This window comes from Megalopta genalis, unplaced genomic scaffold (assembly GCF_051020955.1).
Source record: "Megalopta genalis isolate 19385.01 unplaced genomic scaffold, iyMegGena1_principal scaffold0020, whole genome shotgun sequence".
Classification (NCBI taxonomy): Eukaryota; Metazoa; Arthropoda; class Insecta; order Hymenoptera; family Halictidae; genus Megalopta; species Megalopta genalis.
Window position 1 is genome coordinate 3,732,731 of NW_027476090.1, and position 19,108 is coordinate 3,751,838.

Consider the following 19,108-nt stretch of genomic DNA (forward strand, 5'->3'; position numbering starts at 1 on the left):
TTCGAGGAGTCGCTATCTGAGGGAGCACTCATCGCGGTCGCTTCGTTATCGTCCGCGCGGAATCATAATGGACCATAATTGCATAAATATAATGTTAATTAACAATTAAGATTGCCGCTTTGCCTAATTGAATCGCCGCTTCTGCTACCATCGGGGGCCATAGCCGGGGCCGACCGGGGGCCCGGGTTTCCTCCGAGTCTGTGCCGAGAGGGTGGAGCAGGGAGGGCGAAGAGGGCGGCCGGCAAGAGATTGCGGGGGCTCTCTCCGAGGTGGGTTTAAGCGTTACGGCGTATCGGAAAATTATGCCGATGGCCCCGGCTCGAGTATGCACGTCCGATACCTGGCCTCGTCGACAGCGAACGTGACTCTCGTTTAGAAAAACGTCGTGTAGTATAGCATTCGGAGAAATAAAGGAGGGTGGCGCGTCCCCCCACCCCGCCCGCCGCCGCCGCTCCCTCAAAGCGGGATTCCGCGGCGATAGCGAGAATTTGTGAAAATAATGCTCCGAGAAAATTACGAGTCGACCCGTCCGCTAATTATGCCTCGGGGAAGGAGGAACGCGCGGTTTTCTGGCGTTCGCAGCCGCCTGTTCCGCGATCGACGACGACAGGGCACCTTCCTCGAACCGGCCAGCCTCGAGCAGTCTCGGCCCGAGGTCGTTGAACCGGTCCATCGATGCCGCATCGATCGTGTTCCGGCCGGAACACGGAATCCGGGGACGCAATTAGCGGCGTGCAGATGCAATAATAATTAATTCCCGTTAATCCCCGCGGAGTGCACCGAGCCGCGGCACTCGGCGCGATACAAATGACAAGACCGATACACACGCTCGACGCCGATTCTTCCGCCGAGGTACTCCTCCTCCTCCTCCTCTTCCTCGCCTCGTCCTTCGATTCCTCTCAGCCGACCCGCGTCCCCTTTTATATCCGACCGAACAGATTTCATTCGATTCCTTTTTTCGTTTCAGATGGTCCAGGCGATCCAGGTCCTCCGGTTTCACCTCCTCGAGCTCGAAAAGGTGAGTACGCTCCGCGATTCCCGGACGCGGGCCTATTCTCGCCTGTTCTGCGAGCGCCGATGGCGCAGCGCGACCATGAATTTTTCCTTTATTATCGAGCAGTTGTTTTATTCCGGGGTCGCCGGGTACGTTCGCGTGACTTGTAAATTAAGTATCGCTGAAACTTATTTGGATGTAGACGGAAGCCGAGCGTGATTTATCTATGATACATGCCGTAGATCGATAGCCGTAGCAACGATGCGAGGATCGATGAACGAGGCTCTAGCTAAATGCACGGGACAGTCGATGCAACCGGCACAAGACCGCTCCGTTTATTGTTCATGGTCGAAGGCTTTATTACCATGGATCCATGGAAATTTAATGCTATCTCCCTTTGCGGTAGCATTGGAGACACCTCAAGGTCGGGGCTCTACCTAGATTTAAGTAATCAATGCTACGCGAACATAATTAATCGGCCGTTCACCAGGTGCCGCTCGTCCTCCTAACGAAAACCGTGGAAACGGCGTCGTCGACGACAGCCTCGATCGACCGCGACACGGTTCGTTGTCCCAGTTTTTGAAATTCCACGGAGTTTCATGGGCTAGGAAAAATTGACGAGGTCGATGATCGACGATCGTCAGCCCTCGACGTTCGCCGAGTCGCGATCCCAGTGCTGGCTGCGACCGTCAACAGCTCGCGTACTCCCGCGTATTCTCGCGTTCGCTCCAATTGTTCGGGATTACCGGCGTCGCGGTAGATAAGCCGTCCGTAACGCTTGAAAAACAAGTGTTACGAGCGGGGCCGCAATTTTCCGTAATTGTAGTGAAAGCTCGGCACCACCCGTCGTCGTTGTCGTCGTCTATGGTATACCTTGCCGGCCGACTCGAGTCGCCTTCTAGCGTAAGTGGTGTCATTTAGCTGTCCAATGGCTAGCCAGCCGGACGGACACGTTGCTCCGCAGTTGTTTGCATCGGGTCGGCCATCTTCCTCACCTGGGATACGTGGTTTTTTGCCCCGGCTTTTTTCTCAGGCTCGTGGGAAATTGACTCGGTCGTGTCGCTCTCAATTTTCTATCAATGAGCAGGCTATACCATTCTCTCTACGTAGGCAACTCTGTCAACATTTCGGTGACCGACGAGTAGTATTTCGGTATTTACGTTTTTTATTTATGCTTTTCAAGCGGACACGGCTCATTTTGTTTCGCTCCTGCGGGTTTCGTGTTTCTGTAAGATTTGACGTGGTACGTCGTCAGGGTTGCGGACGATTGAGCCGTTTATTTTGAAAATGGCATAAGTCACTTTACCGTAATGAAAAGTGGTGATTTTTTATCGATTTTATCGATTTAAATTTATATCGACTTAAAAACAAAGTGACTCATGCCACTTTCAAAATAAACGGCTCAATTATAGGACTGGGTATTGTTCCTACATGCTTTTTTCTGCCACCCTCGACTGTCACGCTGCGGTGTTAAAAATTTGTTTAAGTTAAAGTGTTCTAACACTTTGAGTGCCGCGTCACCTATCATTATCGTCGGTGACGGAGTTATTTTCTCAGATTTGACAATTCATTTATTGGCCAAGGTATTACATCTTCCTTATTTTGATAAGATCCACGAAACGTAAGAATGTTGAGAAAATAACGACTTAGCTTATCAATTTAAATTTAATTAGATAGCATACTTCAACTTTTTGCAATTTTTGAGACAAGTCAAGTTAACGAGTCAAATTAAAATTGGAGGGTTGAGCTGTATCACATCCATTTTTTTCTCAACATTCTTCTGCGCACCTATAATAAAATAATATTCATTTTCGAATCTGCGCATCCATCCACAATGAATACTGTCTGAATCGTGAATCGTGAATCGCGAGCAAATCGAAGCAAAGAATTCCTTTTATAAGAAATATTCCGAACCTCGTTAGCTGATCAAGCCGAGGCTCGACATCGTTTCGGCTAATTAAATAGACTGCGGATCTTTATGCGAAATCAATTGCAAGGAGCAGGATTTGAATAAAAAATATATCTCCACTTTCGATGATTTTAATAAATGGACGAGACACTTTCATTTCTCCGAATGTTGTTTTCTTACTAAATGTAGTTCAAGGTGCAAGGAGTCGGACTCGGGTGCGCCAAAACGAATGTCGCCCGACACAGAGGACTTTTTCGCCGGTCCCTTATCGCTTTCGTGGTTTAATCGACTACACGGTAAACAGGGATCGCGATTAATTGAAGCGAGCCGTCCGGTTAATATTCCGCGCGCGTTCACGCGGGTATTTCGGGAGCACGGCGGATAAATATTGCATTAGAAGGCGGCGGTTTCGGCTCGTTTTTCTCTCGGCTAACGATTGATAACCGTTCGACGAGTAAAGTGGAGGGCATCGGAAAGTTTTCGAAGGGGGTTCTCTTTGCGCGGCCACTGAATACCGGGGCGGGCCCCGGCCGGCCAGACGGTTTTTGCGGCGATATTTTATCATACGAAATAGCGGACATCCATCGCATTTCCATCGAAATGGCAGCTGACGTGGCGGCAGCCATTGGCTCCGACGGGCAAGAGGCCGCTCGCCCCTCGGTGCTCTCCCTCTTCGACAGGCCCGCCTGGATCGCATCCTCGATCCTGCAATTTCATAGCAATTTTCCTCATTTGCCCCGATTACATTATTATAAAGGCCTACCGGCGAATTTCGGGGGACCATCCTCCGACCATCGATCCGCTCTCTTCGTCGATTCTCCTCGGTGTCCTCTTCGCCTGCATTTTGCCAGCAAGAACACACGAATCCGTGGGCCCTATAAACTGCTGGCGATTACGATTTTAATCCTTCCGTACACCAGAAAATAATCAAGCTGCAATTCTTTCAGTTTAAACCACGATTTAAGAAGGATAGGTGGACATGGCTACGGTTATTCTACAGAATTTATGAGACATTAAAAGTTTACTTCCACGAGTTACCGCGAGAGGTGCTAATGTTTCCAATGCCGCTCACCCTGATACATTACTTTTTAAATTATACACCCAATGCTGTTCTCACGCGGCGCTTTTTTACTCGGCTTTCATTTCGCACGGTCTAAATAAATAAATTCAATTTCCTTTTTACACGACCTTAGCTCGGTTAAAAAAATAAATTCATTAAAATTTTGAGCACAGTTATTTCTGTTAACCGTAATTTCTAGATATTTAGGGCAGTATATATTTATTATATATAGAATGCTTTTTACTGTATGTATTAATACTAGGTTCATAATTAATACTAATTATATCATATCATATCATAATTAATACTAGATCATTTACGATTATTCAGATTGTAAAGATGCATTTATGAGTTATTGATTCAATATATTTGTTACTTGCGGCAAATATTATAATAACACTCGTTAACGACTAGTGCAAATATCATATCGTTGCTTTTACGAACTAATATAAAATAGCTTTCAGTCCTCCGGAAATCCAGTGTTAAGGATGTGGAACCAATTGCCTATTTTTCTACGAATGTACAAGATCAATTAAACCTTTTTAATACGGTATTTTTTACATCGTCTTTGTATTTGTACAAATTTGTTACAACTACGGCAACGTTCACTTCATCTTCTTACACCGTGGTCTAAACGCACCGTCCGAATCGTAATCAAGGTTTTATCAAAACTTGAAAGTTGTAATCGAAACTTTTTAGAATCGCGCATAACTTCGTCGGGCAGACGATCGCAATCGCCCGGGTGATAAAAATGAACGGCCGCTTTTCGGTGCCGTCCGAATGCAGCTTCTTCCGCGAAATTATGTCTCTCCTGAGGGGACAGGGCCGTATCGGATCGTGTCCCAGGACCGCAGGTCGCGCGCTCGTAGATTTCGAATTCGAGGGGCGATTTATTTCGGCGAGATCGTCGCAGCGATATCGGCGCTGGCCGGCGAAAAGCCGCGACAAAACCTGGCCGCAATTTGGCACGGTGCGAGTCGCACTGGCATCGACGGTAATGAAGATTGAAACGTTCCCGGTCCCCGGGGCCCCCGGAGACGAGCCGAGCCGAGCCGAGCGACGAGAGAGAGACGGGCCGAGACGGGCCGGGCCGGGCCGAGCCGAGCCGGGCCGGGCCGGGACGAGACGGGACGGGACAAGACGCGAGCGAGCAAAGCGGAATGCAGCGAACGCGCGATGAAGAAGATTCCATAAATATCTGCGCTCGGGGGCGCGGAGTGCGGGGGGTGGTTGTCCGGCGTGGAAGGGGGAGGGAGGCAGAAGCAGCAAAAGCAGAGAAAAAGATGGAGGCGAGACGATCGAGAGAGAGAGAAGGACGACCAATGGAGGGAGAGGCATGGTAGCCCGCGGTGCTGCGCTTCGTGCATTTAACATTTTCGAGCCAATCGCGTATTAGCATAATTACGTTTTGCTGGGGCCCGGTGCGCGGAAGGAAGGGCCACTTCTCTCCTTTCTCTCTCTCTCTCTCTCCCCCTCTCTCTCCCCCTTTTCGTTTACCTTCTGCCAACCTCTCCACCCCTCTCCTTTCCCGACCGTTTCTCTTTCCACGTCGGTCTTTTCTGAGTTGCAGCTCGTACCACGGCATCTTTGTCTCTCGCCGTAGCCCTTCCTCTCTCGCTCCCTGTCGCTCGTTCTCCCTTCGACCTGCACTCGTGGCCGGCGCGGCGTATGTACACGCCATCACCGGTTAGAGAGCGGTAAATTTCTTATAGGGTATTATGGCGCACAGTGCATACCAACGGGATTCATACTGGCGCAACCCGCGGACAACCCTCTACCCCTCTCCCCGCCCCGGAGGAAACTGGTTCTAACTTATACCTAGGCATCCTTCTGCGCTAGGGACATCCGCGTGCTTCCTCTCCTCCTCCTTCTTCTCCGTTCGTTCGTTCGTTCCGACGTTGCACCGACGTTTTTTGCCGGTGTCCCCGGGGACATCCGGGTTAACCGTTTCGAGGATGCTCCGCACCAGCCGGAAGATATCACGGATCGATGGACCGACCGATCCCTTCGGCCTGCGTGCCGGTCGTTTTGGGGACTCGCTTTTGCTCGGTCAGGATTTCTAGGAGTCACCCATTCATACTAAGTAGTTCCAAGCATCCGAACTCGCTAAAATATTCGAAATTGTTCGTGTCGAGAAATTAGCGGATTTCATGCGTTTATGAGAAAATGCGTGGACCAAATGCAAAATAGTAGAACGTTTGAAAATTTTGAAAATATTATTATCGTATTACTATCAATAAATTGAAGATATTCAGGAAAGAAAGAAATGTCTGTGTAGTAGTTCCGATAATTTCCAATTATTCTTCCGCTGTCACACAGGATCAAAATATAAGGATAAGTGATATCGTTATGAGAAAAATGAAATGACTAATTAATTGAATATACTTGCAAGTGAGCTATCGATGCTTAATAAAGAAAACGATGTACCAGGATATTTAAACTGTATTCCAACATTTTTGAATCTCAATGGTATTGCTAGTTGTTTTAAATTTTAACTGGGCCTGTACGATTCAGTACGACATATTTGTTTCGCATAGAAATTGTGACAGCAGAGAGCTAATGTATCTTACCAATGAGTCACGCTGTATATCTTGCCTAACGAAAAGTGTGCATCGTTATATTAGAAACATAATAGTTACTTAAATCTCCAAGAGTTTAACCCTTTGCACTCCGCTGTTCTCTGACAGGGGACATCGTCATACTAGCACAACACTCGGATGTCCTCTCTGTGGGGACATTAAAGTTGATATGCTTTAAAATTTATCATACTGTAAAAATGATAAGAAACAAAATGTTGACTCCTTTTGCAAATATATGTGTCCTCGATGTCTACAAATTCATATAAGTCGAATATCATTGTAATATCTTACTCGATTCCAAAGCTATATCGTATAATATAAAGGTTCGTAAATGCAGGTTTTTGCATTAAAAAAAGTGCGGGGGTGTGCAGGGAGTGTAAAGGGTTAAGTTTGAATAAACTTGAAAATAGTCGTTGGGTATCTAGAAGGTTGACCGACCGCGGCACGTTGCGACATCACAGTCCCCGAGAATTCGGAGGATGGTGACCGGGCAAGCATCGGGATTCCGCAAACAATTGACGCCGATCGTCGAACTCGGAGTCAGATCGGCGGGAACTGGAGAGGGAAGGAAGCGTCTGGTGACACCCGGTATATAGGTATCCCTGTGCGTGCGGTAAGGGATGGTCAGGTTGTGAATCGGGAGCACGGAAGAGGGACCGAGACAGACACCCCGAAACCTTCATTACCTTCGGCTTCAAAGGAGCCCATTGTGCCGTAAATGGGGTTCGCTCTGCGCTCCTTTTTTTCGTTCCTTGGTTCGTACGTACCCTGGATCCGTTCCATTCTTCGCCGTTTGCCTTTCCGAGAGCCCGTCAACAGAGGGAGGATGGCGGAAGGAGAGCGGTTCGTACAGCGCGCGGCGCGGCGCGGCGAGGGGGTCAGTCGAGGAAGGTGGGACGAGGAGGTCGGAGGATGAGTAGGAGGAGGTAACAAAGGGGTGGGAGGGGGGGGGAGGACACTTGTTCGCTGGTTCCTTCGTTTACGTAAATTCTCGAGTAATTTCGGGGGTCGGGATGAAAGGGAACCACGCGGCGGTATAATGTCGCCTCGTGCGGAACCTCCCCTCGCGCGATCGAGGGGGAGGAGGGAGAGAATAAAGACGGGAACAAGAGAGCCGGGCGAACCTTCGGGGCCGTTTAAGAAGTCTTTGAATCGAGAACTCGTTTCGAGGCCTGCGCGCGACCGCGGCTCCGCTTCCCGCCGCGCCGCGGCGACAAGTTTCTTCGTCACCGTTTAATCGCGTCAACTCGAGAGAGATTTTTTCGGCCGCAGAAACACGAGGAATTTATCTTTGCACACGTGGGACGACCGGCCGAGCAGTTCACCCGTTGTGCTCGCGAGTAGGGGACAAGTTGAAGAGAAACAGCGCGAGAGAGAGCGAGAACGAGCGAGAGAGCGAGCTGGAGCGCGTATTCGAGGAAGAAACAAGTCCGCGGGCACCGGGTGAAATCCGGCCGACAATTTCTCTTCTGGCGCGCGTACAAACCGACACCCCTGTCCGCGGAGCTTGTTAAATCGGCCATAAAATTGGAATAATCTCGAGTTACAGCGTCGCCGGTATCGCGCGGCCATTGAGTTTCTTCTGGCGCTTGTACACACACCGAGCGAAGCTACCTTCCGGTAATGGCGTTGCCTCTGGTGTCGCATGTACCCACGGAGAACACGAGAAGCGTTCGCGGGGACGTAATGAAAGCGATACCGTCCCTTTGCCGCGCTCTCCACCTTCGCCTCTCCTCGCTCTCTCTCTCTCTCTCACTCCTTCTTCCTCTATACCGGCGCTTTTATTTCGGGACGCTCGAGGAAATTTACGCCCGCCTCGATCTCTCGCGGAAATTAAATACCCGCTCGGATAATTCCGCCGATAGCAGTTCTCCGAGGGCTTTCACCGCCGGAGAAAGAGAACTCGCGATCGGGAGGTCGCCGGCTGGAAACGGCGATCCTTTGAGACACTCGATATTTTCCGTGGCCCCCGCAAACCTCCTCTCACCGTGTCCCCTCTTCCACTCCTTCTTACGTTCGTATCAGAAAATCCGAGAAGCACCGGTCCCCGCACGGATGAATTAGATACCAAAGAAGTGCACCGCGCTCGCTGCTCCGCCTAGCGTATCCTTGACTCTCTAGGACCGTGGTGTACAGTGTCAACCGTGCGGCCGTGCGAACGGTCAAACGATATGATACATCTGAAACAGCGAAGCTTGGTCCTCGACGTCGAATCGTTCGCTGCCTGTTGATTCGTCTCCCTTGCCGAGAACCTGGGGAGGACCCCCCGGCTCCTTTTGGAGAACAGTTTCGCTCGGTGTCCGATTACAAACCGATCGTAGTCCCTCGGCTTTTCGTTTTCTTTCCGTTTGTTCTCCAGTACTCCGTATCGCGTGTCCTAGACCAGAGAAGAACCTGGAGGTCGCGCGAACCTCGTGCACCTCTGCGAGAACATCGGTTCCAGGGTAGGACACGTTGTTCCAGCTCCTCGATCACAAAACACTCCGGTCCCTATTAGCCTAGGATCTCGCTTCGGTGTCATTGAACGTCGCCATCGACATCGATATCAATTTTGATTTTTCTTCTAAGAAACGATTAAGACACCAGATAGTTCTCACAATGGAACGGGATAATTAATTGATATTAAATGATATTAATAGTAGATAAGGTGTTGAATATGATAATAAGAAGAATCTTTTTCGGTCGACAAAATTAGATCAATTAATATTGCAACATATTAAATTTTGTTGGCGATTTCTGTACTTTCCGGCTCGATTTCGGAGCTTTAGGTAGCTTTATATAGAGAGGATTAATCAGTATTTTCGTCATTACATAATTTTGTTATCGTTTTCTCTGTTTGATTCCTTTATATTTACTTGTGATTCGTTTGTACAACGGGCTCCGCGTGTTAAATAAATACGTCTATACATTTATCATCATCATCATGATCACACAGCGTAAATTTGCGTCGAAAGATTTCAGAATTACAGAAAAGATGAATATTGTAGCAGAGCAAGAGTTTACGCTTCTATACTAATTCTGTTAATACGATTGTATCGGTCATAAAGGGCGCGGTGGATTCCCATTCTCAGGAGATAACGGTGTCGACGGGGAGACACGAAGTTACAAAGTTAAGTAAATACTTGTTGCCCGTAGAAAGTTTGCTCTCCGAGATCAGCGTTCGGCGCGCATCGTTCCCGTCGGAAGATAACGATTTTATAAGGGAGAGATAGGGTACCAGGTTGTGAAATGTGTTCGCGCGCTAAAAAATGGCTCGATATCCGTGTTCCCGCGCGCAAGGGGTACACGGTGGGCCTCGCCGGTGTAGGCGAACATTCTGCTAGCGGGCCCCTTTCGGCGCGGTCGCGGGGACGCAAGCGGAGAGGGGACAACGATGGGCCCCGTTTCTTTTCTTCGGTGAGCATTGTCGGCCGGTTCGACTCGACTCCCGGTGGATCAAATTCTAACCAGTCCGGCATTATAGCCGCTGTCCTTCGGGGTCCTCTCCGCCCGCTCTCCGCGCCGTTTCGTCCCCGCGCGTTAAAGAGAGTCTAGTCATCTCGTGGAGGCATTGTGTTACCTGCTGGTGGCCACGGAGAAAATTCTGGAGAAGTCCGCGTCGGCATGAGAACCCGGCCGTGTTCCCTACGTTGTCGTTGTTGCGATATATCGGTCTTTGTCAGTTAGGCCTCTCGGAACGCGATTTTCCCATGAAACGAATCGAGGGTGGAGAAAGGAGCAGCATCGAGGCTGACCAGGACGGGGGGTGTATCGTGAAATATCGTATGCGCCGTTCGAACGTCGCGCGCGGCGGCGATCTCTGGAAAGAGGATCGGGTCCGTGCATCGGTTACCTCGCGTTCGATCAACGAGCCTTCCTTTCGCATACGCTTAACGCATGATAAACGCGTGCATTGTCTACGCTCGGTGTTAGCCACGACGGTCTTCCACCATTGGACGGTGCCGCCTACGGCAAAGATGGCCGTCTTCTCTATTACATATAAATGCCTAATAAGAAGAACGCCGTAAGTATCTGGCTAGGTGGATAGGTTGCCGAGAGGCTGAGTAGAGAAGCTTCGGCATCGGAGAAAGAGAGGAAAAGAGAAAGAAAGAAAGAGAGAGAGAGAGAGAGAGAGAGAGAGGAGAGAGTGAACGAAAGAGAAAGAAAGAAAGAAAGAAAGAAAGGAGAGGGAGAGAGGAATGGACAGATAGGGGGATAGAGGAAGAAGGAGAACGGGCTAGGAAGACCGAGCGCGTACGCGCTTGCAACGAGAGAAGACACGCCGCCTCGTAATGCGCCGGCCTTCCCCCTTTCCCCTCGACCCCCCGTCCGTCGATTTACATATAACAAGATAACCGTTTTTATTTGCTTTTGCTTATATAATACATTTTTTCTAAACCGAATCAAGCGGCAAGTCGGTTCGGTCCGGCGCGGCCGGCGGGGATGGGGTCAGGGGGGCCGGCGGGAGGGGGAGGTACGGGAGGGGAGGATGAACCGTGAGGAGGACGCTGGAGGACCGAGTATCCTATAGGCCTGTCAGACCTCATTTGCATACATAACATTCTGGTCGACTGGACACCGGTCAGACCTCCTCTCTCTGTCTCCCTTCGATCCTGTCCCGTGGACGCGGCCAGTCTTGTCTCTCGCTGCCGGACTGCTTCCACGGCCTCGAGATGCAACGAACTCCTCAACGGTCCTCTCCTCCATCTTTGTGTATCGATACCAACGCTCGTATCGGCCGGATCTTTTGGTACCTCGGTCCGAGGTGAAAATACCGGGTGAACGGTTTATAGGGAACGGGAGAAGGGACGCGCGTGTCGCCGCTGTCTAGGAGCCCTCGGGGGGTGTCCCGGTCCCCGATCGTTTTCCGCTCGTCATCCCCGACCTTGAGAAGCGTTTTCGCCAGTACACGATACGAACTATAAAGTAGCGAGATCGGTACACGCGCGGAGCCAAAATTAGTGTATATATATATATGTACATATACGTTGTAGATCGACACTCTTCGAGCGATGAGATATCGCGGGAGCCGGTGGTAGGGTTCGAAGCGGTCGTTAAAATGTCAAGCGTAAAGTTTAGAAAGGCGTCGAAACCGAACTCGGGAGCCGAGGACATTAAAACAAGCGCCGCGGCATCAATTAAAATCTTATTTATGACTTCCCTTATCTCGGGGCTCCGGCTCGAGCCGCGACAGCCCGTCCCGGGAGCGTCACGCTCGGCAAGTCGTTAGTTTTAATACGGTGTTCCGTATCCGAGAGGAATCCGAGATGCTAATTCGATTGAAAAATTTTGTGTTTCAGGTGCACGAACTCTGCGACAACTTCTGCCACCGGTACATCAGCTGTTTGAAAGGCAAAATGCCGATTGACCTAGTGATCGACGACAGAGAGAGTTCGAAACCGCCCGAGATTGGGAACGGTCTGGACGGTGGCGGGCCGAGGAGCACCGCGGACAGCACCAGCCACACGGACGGAGCCAGCACGCCGGACGTCGTGAGTACCTCACCATCGTCAACGTCTTATTATCCGCACGACGCGATCACCCCCCATCACCACCATCACCACCACCACCACCATCACCACCAGAACAATAATAACAATAATAATAATAATCACGCCGGTATCGGCAGTACCGCCACTACCACCCCCTTGCAACTGAGCCAAAACCAAAGCCAAAACCACCACCCTGCGCCGCAGTCGAACACCACCACTACTACTGCTATTACCCCAAGTAGCGCCGCCACAACTCCCAACTCCCTAAAGCGTTCGCACCAACAGATGATGATGGCAGCCGCGGCGGCATCCGCGATGGCCACCTCGCCGCACGCAGCCGCATCCGCGCCCCCAGCGCACGCGCACGCCGCCCTCGCCGCCTACCACAGCATCAGCTCGGCCGTTTATCCGTGCTCGTAATAGACGCGACTTCCGTGCCGATACCGCGAGACCTTTTCTCTTCTTATCACCGTGACACCCTCTCTGTTCTGTTCTGTTCTGTTCCGTTCCGTTCCGTTCTGTTCCCTCTGCCGCTCTCTTTGTCTTCTTCCACCAGCTGGCAACCCCCTCGTACGCGCGCAAGTCTGGCGTGTCTCTGGTGTCTTCGTTGTCTTCCGCCACGTTGCCTGTCGTACCCCACGCAACCAGGTCACCGGAAATCGTGTTTTCCGAGCGTTGTTCGCCGGTCGCGCGGCCTCCTCTTCGCCTCTCTTCCTGGCCTTCCGTGGGAAGCGAAACTTTCGCGAGATCTTTTTCACGATCCTCTGCGAAAGTTTTGCGAAACGTTCGCGGAACCTCGGCCTCGCATTTCCGCGAGGCAACGAGCCGTTCCGGAGGGAAGCGAGTCGGCGAACAGCGAGCCACTCGAGGATATCTGTGTTGTGCACCGAGCAGTCGGGTGGCTCAGCGGTCTCTTCAGGAGACCACCCTGGCCGTGTATTACCTTTTCTCCGGCGTGTCGAAGAGTCTCGAGGGGTTGTGTGTCGTCGTCGGGAGGGTGTCTCGATTGGGTCGTGGGTGACAGTTTGCCGCGCGATACCGTTGGACTGGCGCTACTTGACGGCATTTCCAGTACGTTGCTAGCAAGAGTGTCTCGTACTGCTCGCGAGCGAAGGACGAGTGTTACTTTGTTTGGCACTTGGCTGGCTTTTTAAGTTACATTCACGATTTCTATACTCTCTCTCTCTCTCTCTCTCTCTTTCTCTCTATTTCTCTCTCTCTCTCTCTCTTCTGTTTCTTTCATTTTTTATCATTTTTCTTCTGTCATGTTTAATTTCTATGTCTCTTCACGTATCTCTCTGTTGTTACATACACACACGGATATATATCCACATGCGTTCTCTGTTACTTCACTTGTTAAGTGTTGTTGCTCAAGTCGTAGAGAAGAGAGAGAGATCCTGTACACGGTGTGTACAGGGAATTCCACGCGCTCGTTGGTAACGGAGGCGAACGTTTCCCGAACTGGTCGGCCAGATCGACGGGCACAGTCCATTTGCCCGGTGGCCACGCTCGATTACGCAAGATCGCGGCGTGCCCAGCGGTGAAGAACGCTTCTAAATTCGTCTCGGAGCCAGACACCGGCCGACAAGACACCTAGAGACTTTCGGCCAGCTTTCAAAACACGATCCACCTCGGCCCGAGTCCGACTTTGGACCCGACCGGGTCGCGTGGTACGCGTACACCGTGTTCTAACCAGCGTGCGGACGACGTTACGCAATTCCGATTCTGCGTGTCGTCGCGGCCGCTCGATTCGCATCCTTTTCATCGCGATGACAACGTGACGATGATGATGACGACGACGACGACGACGACGACGAAGACGACTACGAAGACGATGACAGTACAGCACGTGGTCTTCTCGCACCACGTGGTGCGCCGGCGACACACGCCGAGTCCCCCTCTAGCCCCCCGATATATCCCACTGTTCTGTTTCCTCCAAGGTCTTTCGCGGTCTATGCGGCACAGCGCACGGATTCGTTGGCGTACTAGCGGGCATTATGGGAAGGGCGAGGCACGACGGGGCCCTTCCCGCTGGGGCGACACGGTGAGAGCTGAAGACTAGTGTTAGGCGAGAGGAACGTTGATGCGAAACGTTCCGTTCGAGGGAACCGGGCGCGTGTCAGGTCGGTTTTCTTCTTTCGTGTCGCGGTTTCCGACACCACGCATTTCCTTTTATCGGTCGACCGAATACGATCGCTTTCTTTCATCGTTTCGACTCACGATAGACTCGTCTATCGCGCGGATTTTATCTTTGGATCGATGGTTTTCCCGGTTTTTATCATCAGCCGATCGGACCGTCGAGAAACCGTAGCAAACGCGAGCAGGAACATTCTTCTTCTTTTTCCCTCGTCTCCCAGATAATGATCGATACTGATCTCGTCACGCGTTCAGGGCATATTCGGTGTAGAACGCGGGCAGGCGTCTAGGACCGTGTACAGCTCGCGAGATAGAGATAGAGAGAGAGAGAGAGAGAGAGTATGTGAGAGTGAGAGATAACGGAGACTCTTCCGTGTATCGAGGCGCGAGCGATACGATTAATTGCTAAACGAACTATTAACCGTGATCAGGATATACGTAATAGGATTAAGGCTTCTAAGCGTGACAAAATGAATTTTGTGTCTATTTTTAAACAGAACGGTTCGAATCGTTAATTTAAGAGTCGCGTGTATGCGGGTATGATTGAGCGACGATTGCGCGAGAACGAAAGAGAGAGAGAGAGTGAAAGAGAGAGATAGAGAGAGAGAGAAAGTGAGAGAGATATATACGAGAGCGAATGAACCGACGTTCGAATTCGCAAGATCGTAACGGAGGTAGACGTATAGTTTTTAATTTATTGAATAGTAGCTTCGACTAGTGGTAAAATCGGACGGATAGGGCCGTTGATCAAAAAGGACACGAAGGATTGTACATGGCGTGCGAAAGAATGATGCGCGTTCGCCCTGCACGGAATGCTGCTCGATCGCGAACAATCTCCTAGAATCTTAAATACAAAGACTGGTTTCCTACGTTTATGTATACCGAACAACGAAACTTTTTCGCCATTTTTCCCCGACTGACAAAGATTGAGCACGAACCAGCGTTCCGAGCAGAGCGTCACGATATCGGTCCCGCCGCGGACGGGATTCACGCGATCGAACGGTTCGTCGCGGAGACCGTGAAAAAGCCAGAGAGAAAGAGAAATGGAAGAGGAGAGCACGGAGAGATTCGAGAGCGCGATACCCAGAAAGCCGTACGCGATCGAACTGTCACCACACTAGGTCTCGGTACTCGTAACTAGGGAGTTGTGTGAGGTACAAGTCCTGGCCGGCAGGGCGCGCGAGGTCCACCCCCAATCCCCGTACTTAATAACCCTTGTACTCAACGATAAAACCTTGTGCAGAACGTGTATCTAGGAAGAGCGAGCGCAAGAGGCGAACGAGCCCCCCAGCTGGTGCCCTGACCGAGCCTCGGTCTCGGGGAGAGCTCCTTGACCCTGGAATTAGCATTTCTTACACGCGAAACCAGCGCACGCAACACTAACGTACACACGATCGAACGAACATGCACGCATAGACACACACACACACACACACACACACACATGGACAAACGGGAAGGGTACACACGGAGACAAACGGTCAGGCATATATACGCACAGTCGTCATGAATCATAGCAGTACACGGGACTTTTACACGACCGCGAGCGTTCGAGCCGAATCGCGTGCACACCACACCGTGCACCGATTCGCGCGCGCGGGCCCGCCACATGCACGGGGCACGCGTCGGTGTGCGGGTCAGGGGCACGGATGATTCTTGCCGGTGCAGGAGCAGCGACGCGCCGGCTATCGGCCCGGCAAGAATCATCCGGCCGAGTGACGTGCGCGCAGGCGCGCGCCTGCACACACGGTGGCGGGCCACGTGAAAAAGTCGGGACAGACACTCGTACCCGGAGAGAGAACAGTATATATCGCACAGGGAACAAATGTCGGCCCCACACGACAGGTACGTAACACGGAAACAGGGTGAAGGGCGCGGGGCACCAGACCGGAGGAGATGCTCGCCATCATGGGCTCCCCGATCGTGAGATACGCCGCTGCGATACGCCGCGGCGGTGCGCCAGATCGCAATCAGAGAAATTGAACGAACGAAAAGAAAGCAACAAGGGTGTACGGAGGTCGGAAGGTGGGCTTCGGCACCAGCCGGTCGGAACCCTAGTTACGAGTGCCGAACCTAGGGGTCGAGAGACCTCGTACGAAGGTCTCTCGGCTTTCTTCCTTCGCCCCCCTATAACCCCCTCCCCTACTGGTTAGGGCCCCAGGAAACGACACACGGTGGAGTGTTGTACGGGGCTGAACTACATGCAACAACCAGGATAAGGAGAGGACGAGAGAGAGAGAGAGAAAGAGAGAGAGAGAAAGATAAACCGGAAGTCGAAGGTATGCAGAACCGAAATACGCGTACGAGCGCGCTTTCGAAACGCCGATCGAGCGGATCGGGTGAATTTGCGACATCGGTCGGTACGTCGACATATTTTTGTTTCGCCGCGTTTCCGCGGAAATTGTACATTTGTATTTGTGATGATTGAGTTCGTTGTTTGTTGCGTCTTCCACGCCGGGACTTCCGGGGACGACCCGTCCTCCGGAAGAGCGTGTCGCGTCGAACGACACGCGAACGGTACTCACTTTTTATCCGTCTCTCCCGCGATGTTTTTGTACGGTTCTTTTTATTTGTTTTTTTTTTTTTTTTTTATTCGATCGTTCGTTCTATCGAGATCTCGAGCCTGTTACTTATCGCACGCATCTCAAACCGTCCGAGGATTCGGTTCAATTACGCTTAGAGAAAATACGGCTCGACTGGACGCAACGCGGAGCGCTCTCCTCGAGCGCGGCGAGAGAGAGAGAGAGAGAGAGAGAGAGAGAGAGAGAGAGGTACACGCGCGACATGAAATGGAGAAACAGAGACTAACGTGAATACATAGTGCCATAGGTGCAGAGCAGGCGCTCGCGTGCGCCCAGACTGTGTACTTAATTAATGATAATCGAGGAACGAGACGGTTCGGGCCGGAAACAGCCTCGAAACGTATTTACGCCGTTACCAGATCGGGAGGTTCCGATATTTCTTTTTTTTTCCTTTTTTTTTCATTGCGGTTTGCGGACGAAATCGCGCGATCACGTCTCCGCCACGATCGCCGCGACAGTCGGTGTTCCCTCGATATTTGAGAGAACCGGTAACGAAGTCATCAAGAAGTCGTGGTTCCGTGTTTAATGACGGATATCTTGCCGGTAGGCAGCTGGAAGAGTGCAAGTCAAATATTCGTAGAAAGTAGACCATCGATTTATCGGCAAGAGATATAAAATTCTTTTCTATCGATTTAAAAAGACAGGGTTGGGTAGAAACGTATTTCTCGTCTCTCAATAGTTACAGTCATTTTACAAAAACTCGACTATGTTTTTATATCTTCCCGACGTTCTATGTTCTGCATTTTATCACGACTCTCGCGAATGTTCAAAATCAGCGGTTCTAACGTAAATTCGTCTCGCTTTTGGCAGTCCAAGATCACGAATATGCTTTGAAATCGTCGTAATGGATATTTTTAATATTTCTGCAATATCGCGTATTGTTATGCGCGATGATTATTGCCAATGAAGGCCTCGATTCGTTCAGAATTTGTCGTCGTAGAACCATTTCCTGCACGTTCAGTCGTCGATTACATCGTCTTCGCACACTACGAATTTTTATACATCTTTTTTACGCAATTTTAACCTTGGCTGCAGTAAAAAAGCAAAATGACAGTGGTAAAAAACCACCGATTCTAAACAGCTTGTGCAGAAGTAATCGCTAAATCTAAACAAAAAAGAGGAGGTAAAACGCTTGACACGAAGTTGACGATGAATCGGCAAAGCATTGTTACGCGATTAAGCAAGAATGCGAGACGAACTTATGTTACAACCTAATATAAGTCATCGTTTTTAATGTCGTTCATCGTTTAACGTATGTTTTATGGACATAACGGGACGTGACGTGTATCCAACACCTGTAAACGTGCTTTTCTGCGCAACAGATAATTCTTACGACTTGCACTCTTTTGCTCCATGTCCAGAGATTCGATACAGTGACTCCCATTAAAAAATTTTTCACACTCGATACACTTTTTAAAACGAGAATCAACTTTTTGAATTTTTTTGTTAAATGATACAGGGACTAATTATACTAGACAATGACTAAACTACAATTTTGCTATTACTTGGAATGAGAAAACAAAATAAAAAACGAGAGATTTTTAACTTTTTTGTCTAAGCTTATAACGAAAACCTGCAAATTTCCCATATTTATTGGTCGAAAGTGTCGAAAATTGAGACAAAACTTTGATTTTTGCGATCTTTAGTAGTTTGCTGCTCGTACGAAGGACAAGCGATTTCGGTGAAATTTTTACACATTTCTCAAATTTTTGTTGTAAGCTCGGATTGAAAAGTTGAAAAACGAGAGTTTTTGTCATTCTAAAGCAATAGCAAAATTTAAAAAAAAAAAGTATTCTAGTTACGGTCTACTAGACTGGTCGCTCTATCGTCTACAAAAAATTCAAGTTACTTGGTCCAGTTTTAAAAAAATTATTGTAAGTCGATCAGTAGGTTTCAACAACCGTCGAGGGAATGCCGCAGAATTTTCTGTTCTCATCGATTTCGTTGTTCGATCATTCTCGCGACCGTGGCCGAGTCGTCCCGCGCAGACAATCGACGTAGTTTGAGTCTCGCGTACTTTTTACACTTATTATTTTTCGCCTGATGGGATCGCGAGCTTGATCTCGACGGATTCTGTTCGAGGATCGATCCGCGCCGGGCGGGAACGCACCGTTTGTTGAGCATGTCGCGGTTTTTCTTGTCGATAGTGTTACGTTTTTGTTTCGCATTGTTTCTATGGTTTGTTAACGTTTGAGGGGGAACGCGGCGTTCCGCACGCGATTCTTCGTAGCATAGATATCACAGGACAGAGTTTTGACTCGCGTACGGACGCTCGGAGCGAGAGAAAAACAGCGAGAGAATGATAGAGAGAGAGAGAGAGAGAGAGAGAGAGAGAGAAGAGAGCGAAAGTGAAAGAAAAGAGAGAGCGAGAGAATAA

At 50.1% G+C, this 19,108-nt stretch overlaps 1 protein-coding gene across 4 annotated transcripts in view; it reads left to right on the forward strand.

The window, feature by feature from the left end:
• Nucleotides 1-19,108, forward strand: part of hth (Meis homeobox homothorax) — a 666,356-nt gene that overhangs the window by 86,693 nt on the left and 560,555 nt on the right. For all 4 annotated transcript variants that reach the window (XM_033482431.2, XM_033482432.2, XM_033482434.2 and 1 more), the window contains exons 5-6: nucleotides 968-1,018; nucleotides 11,822-12,013. In XM_033482431.2, the coding sequence (XP_033338322.1) occupies nucleotides 968-1,018; nucleotides 11,822-12,013 (243 nt within the window). The remainder of the gene's footprint in view (nucleotides 1-967; nucleotides 1,019-11,821; nucleotides 12,014-19,108) is intronic.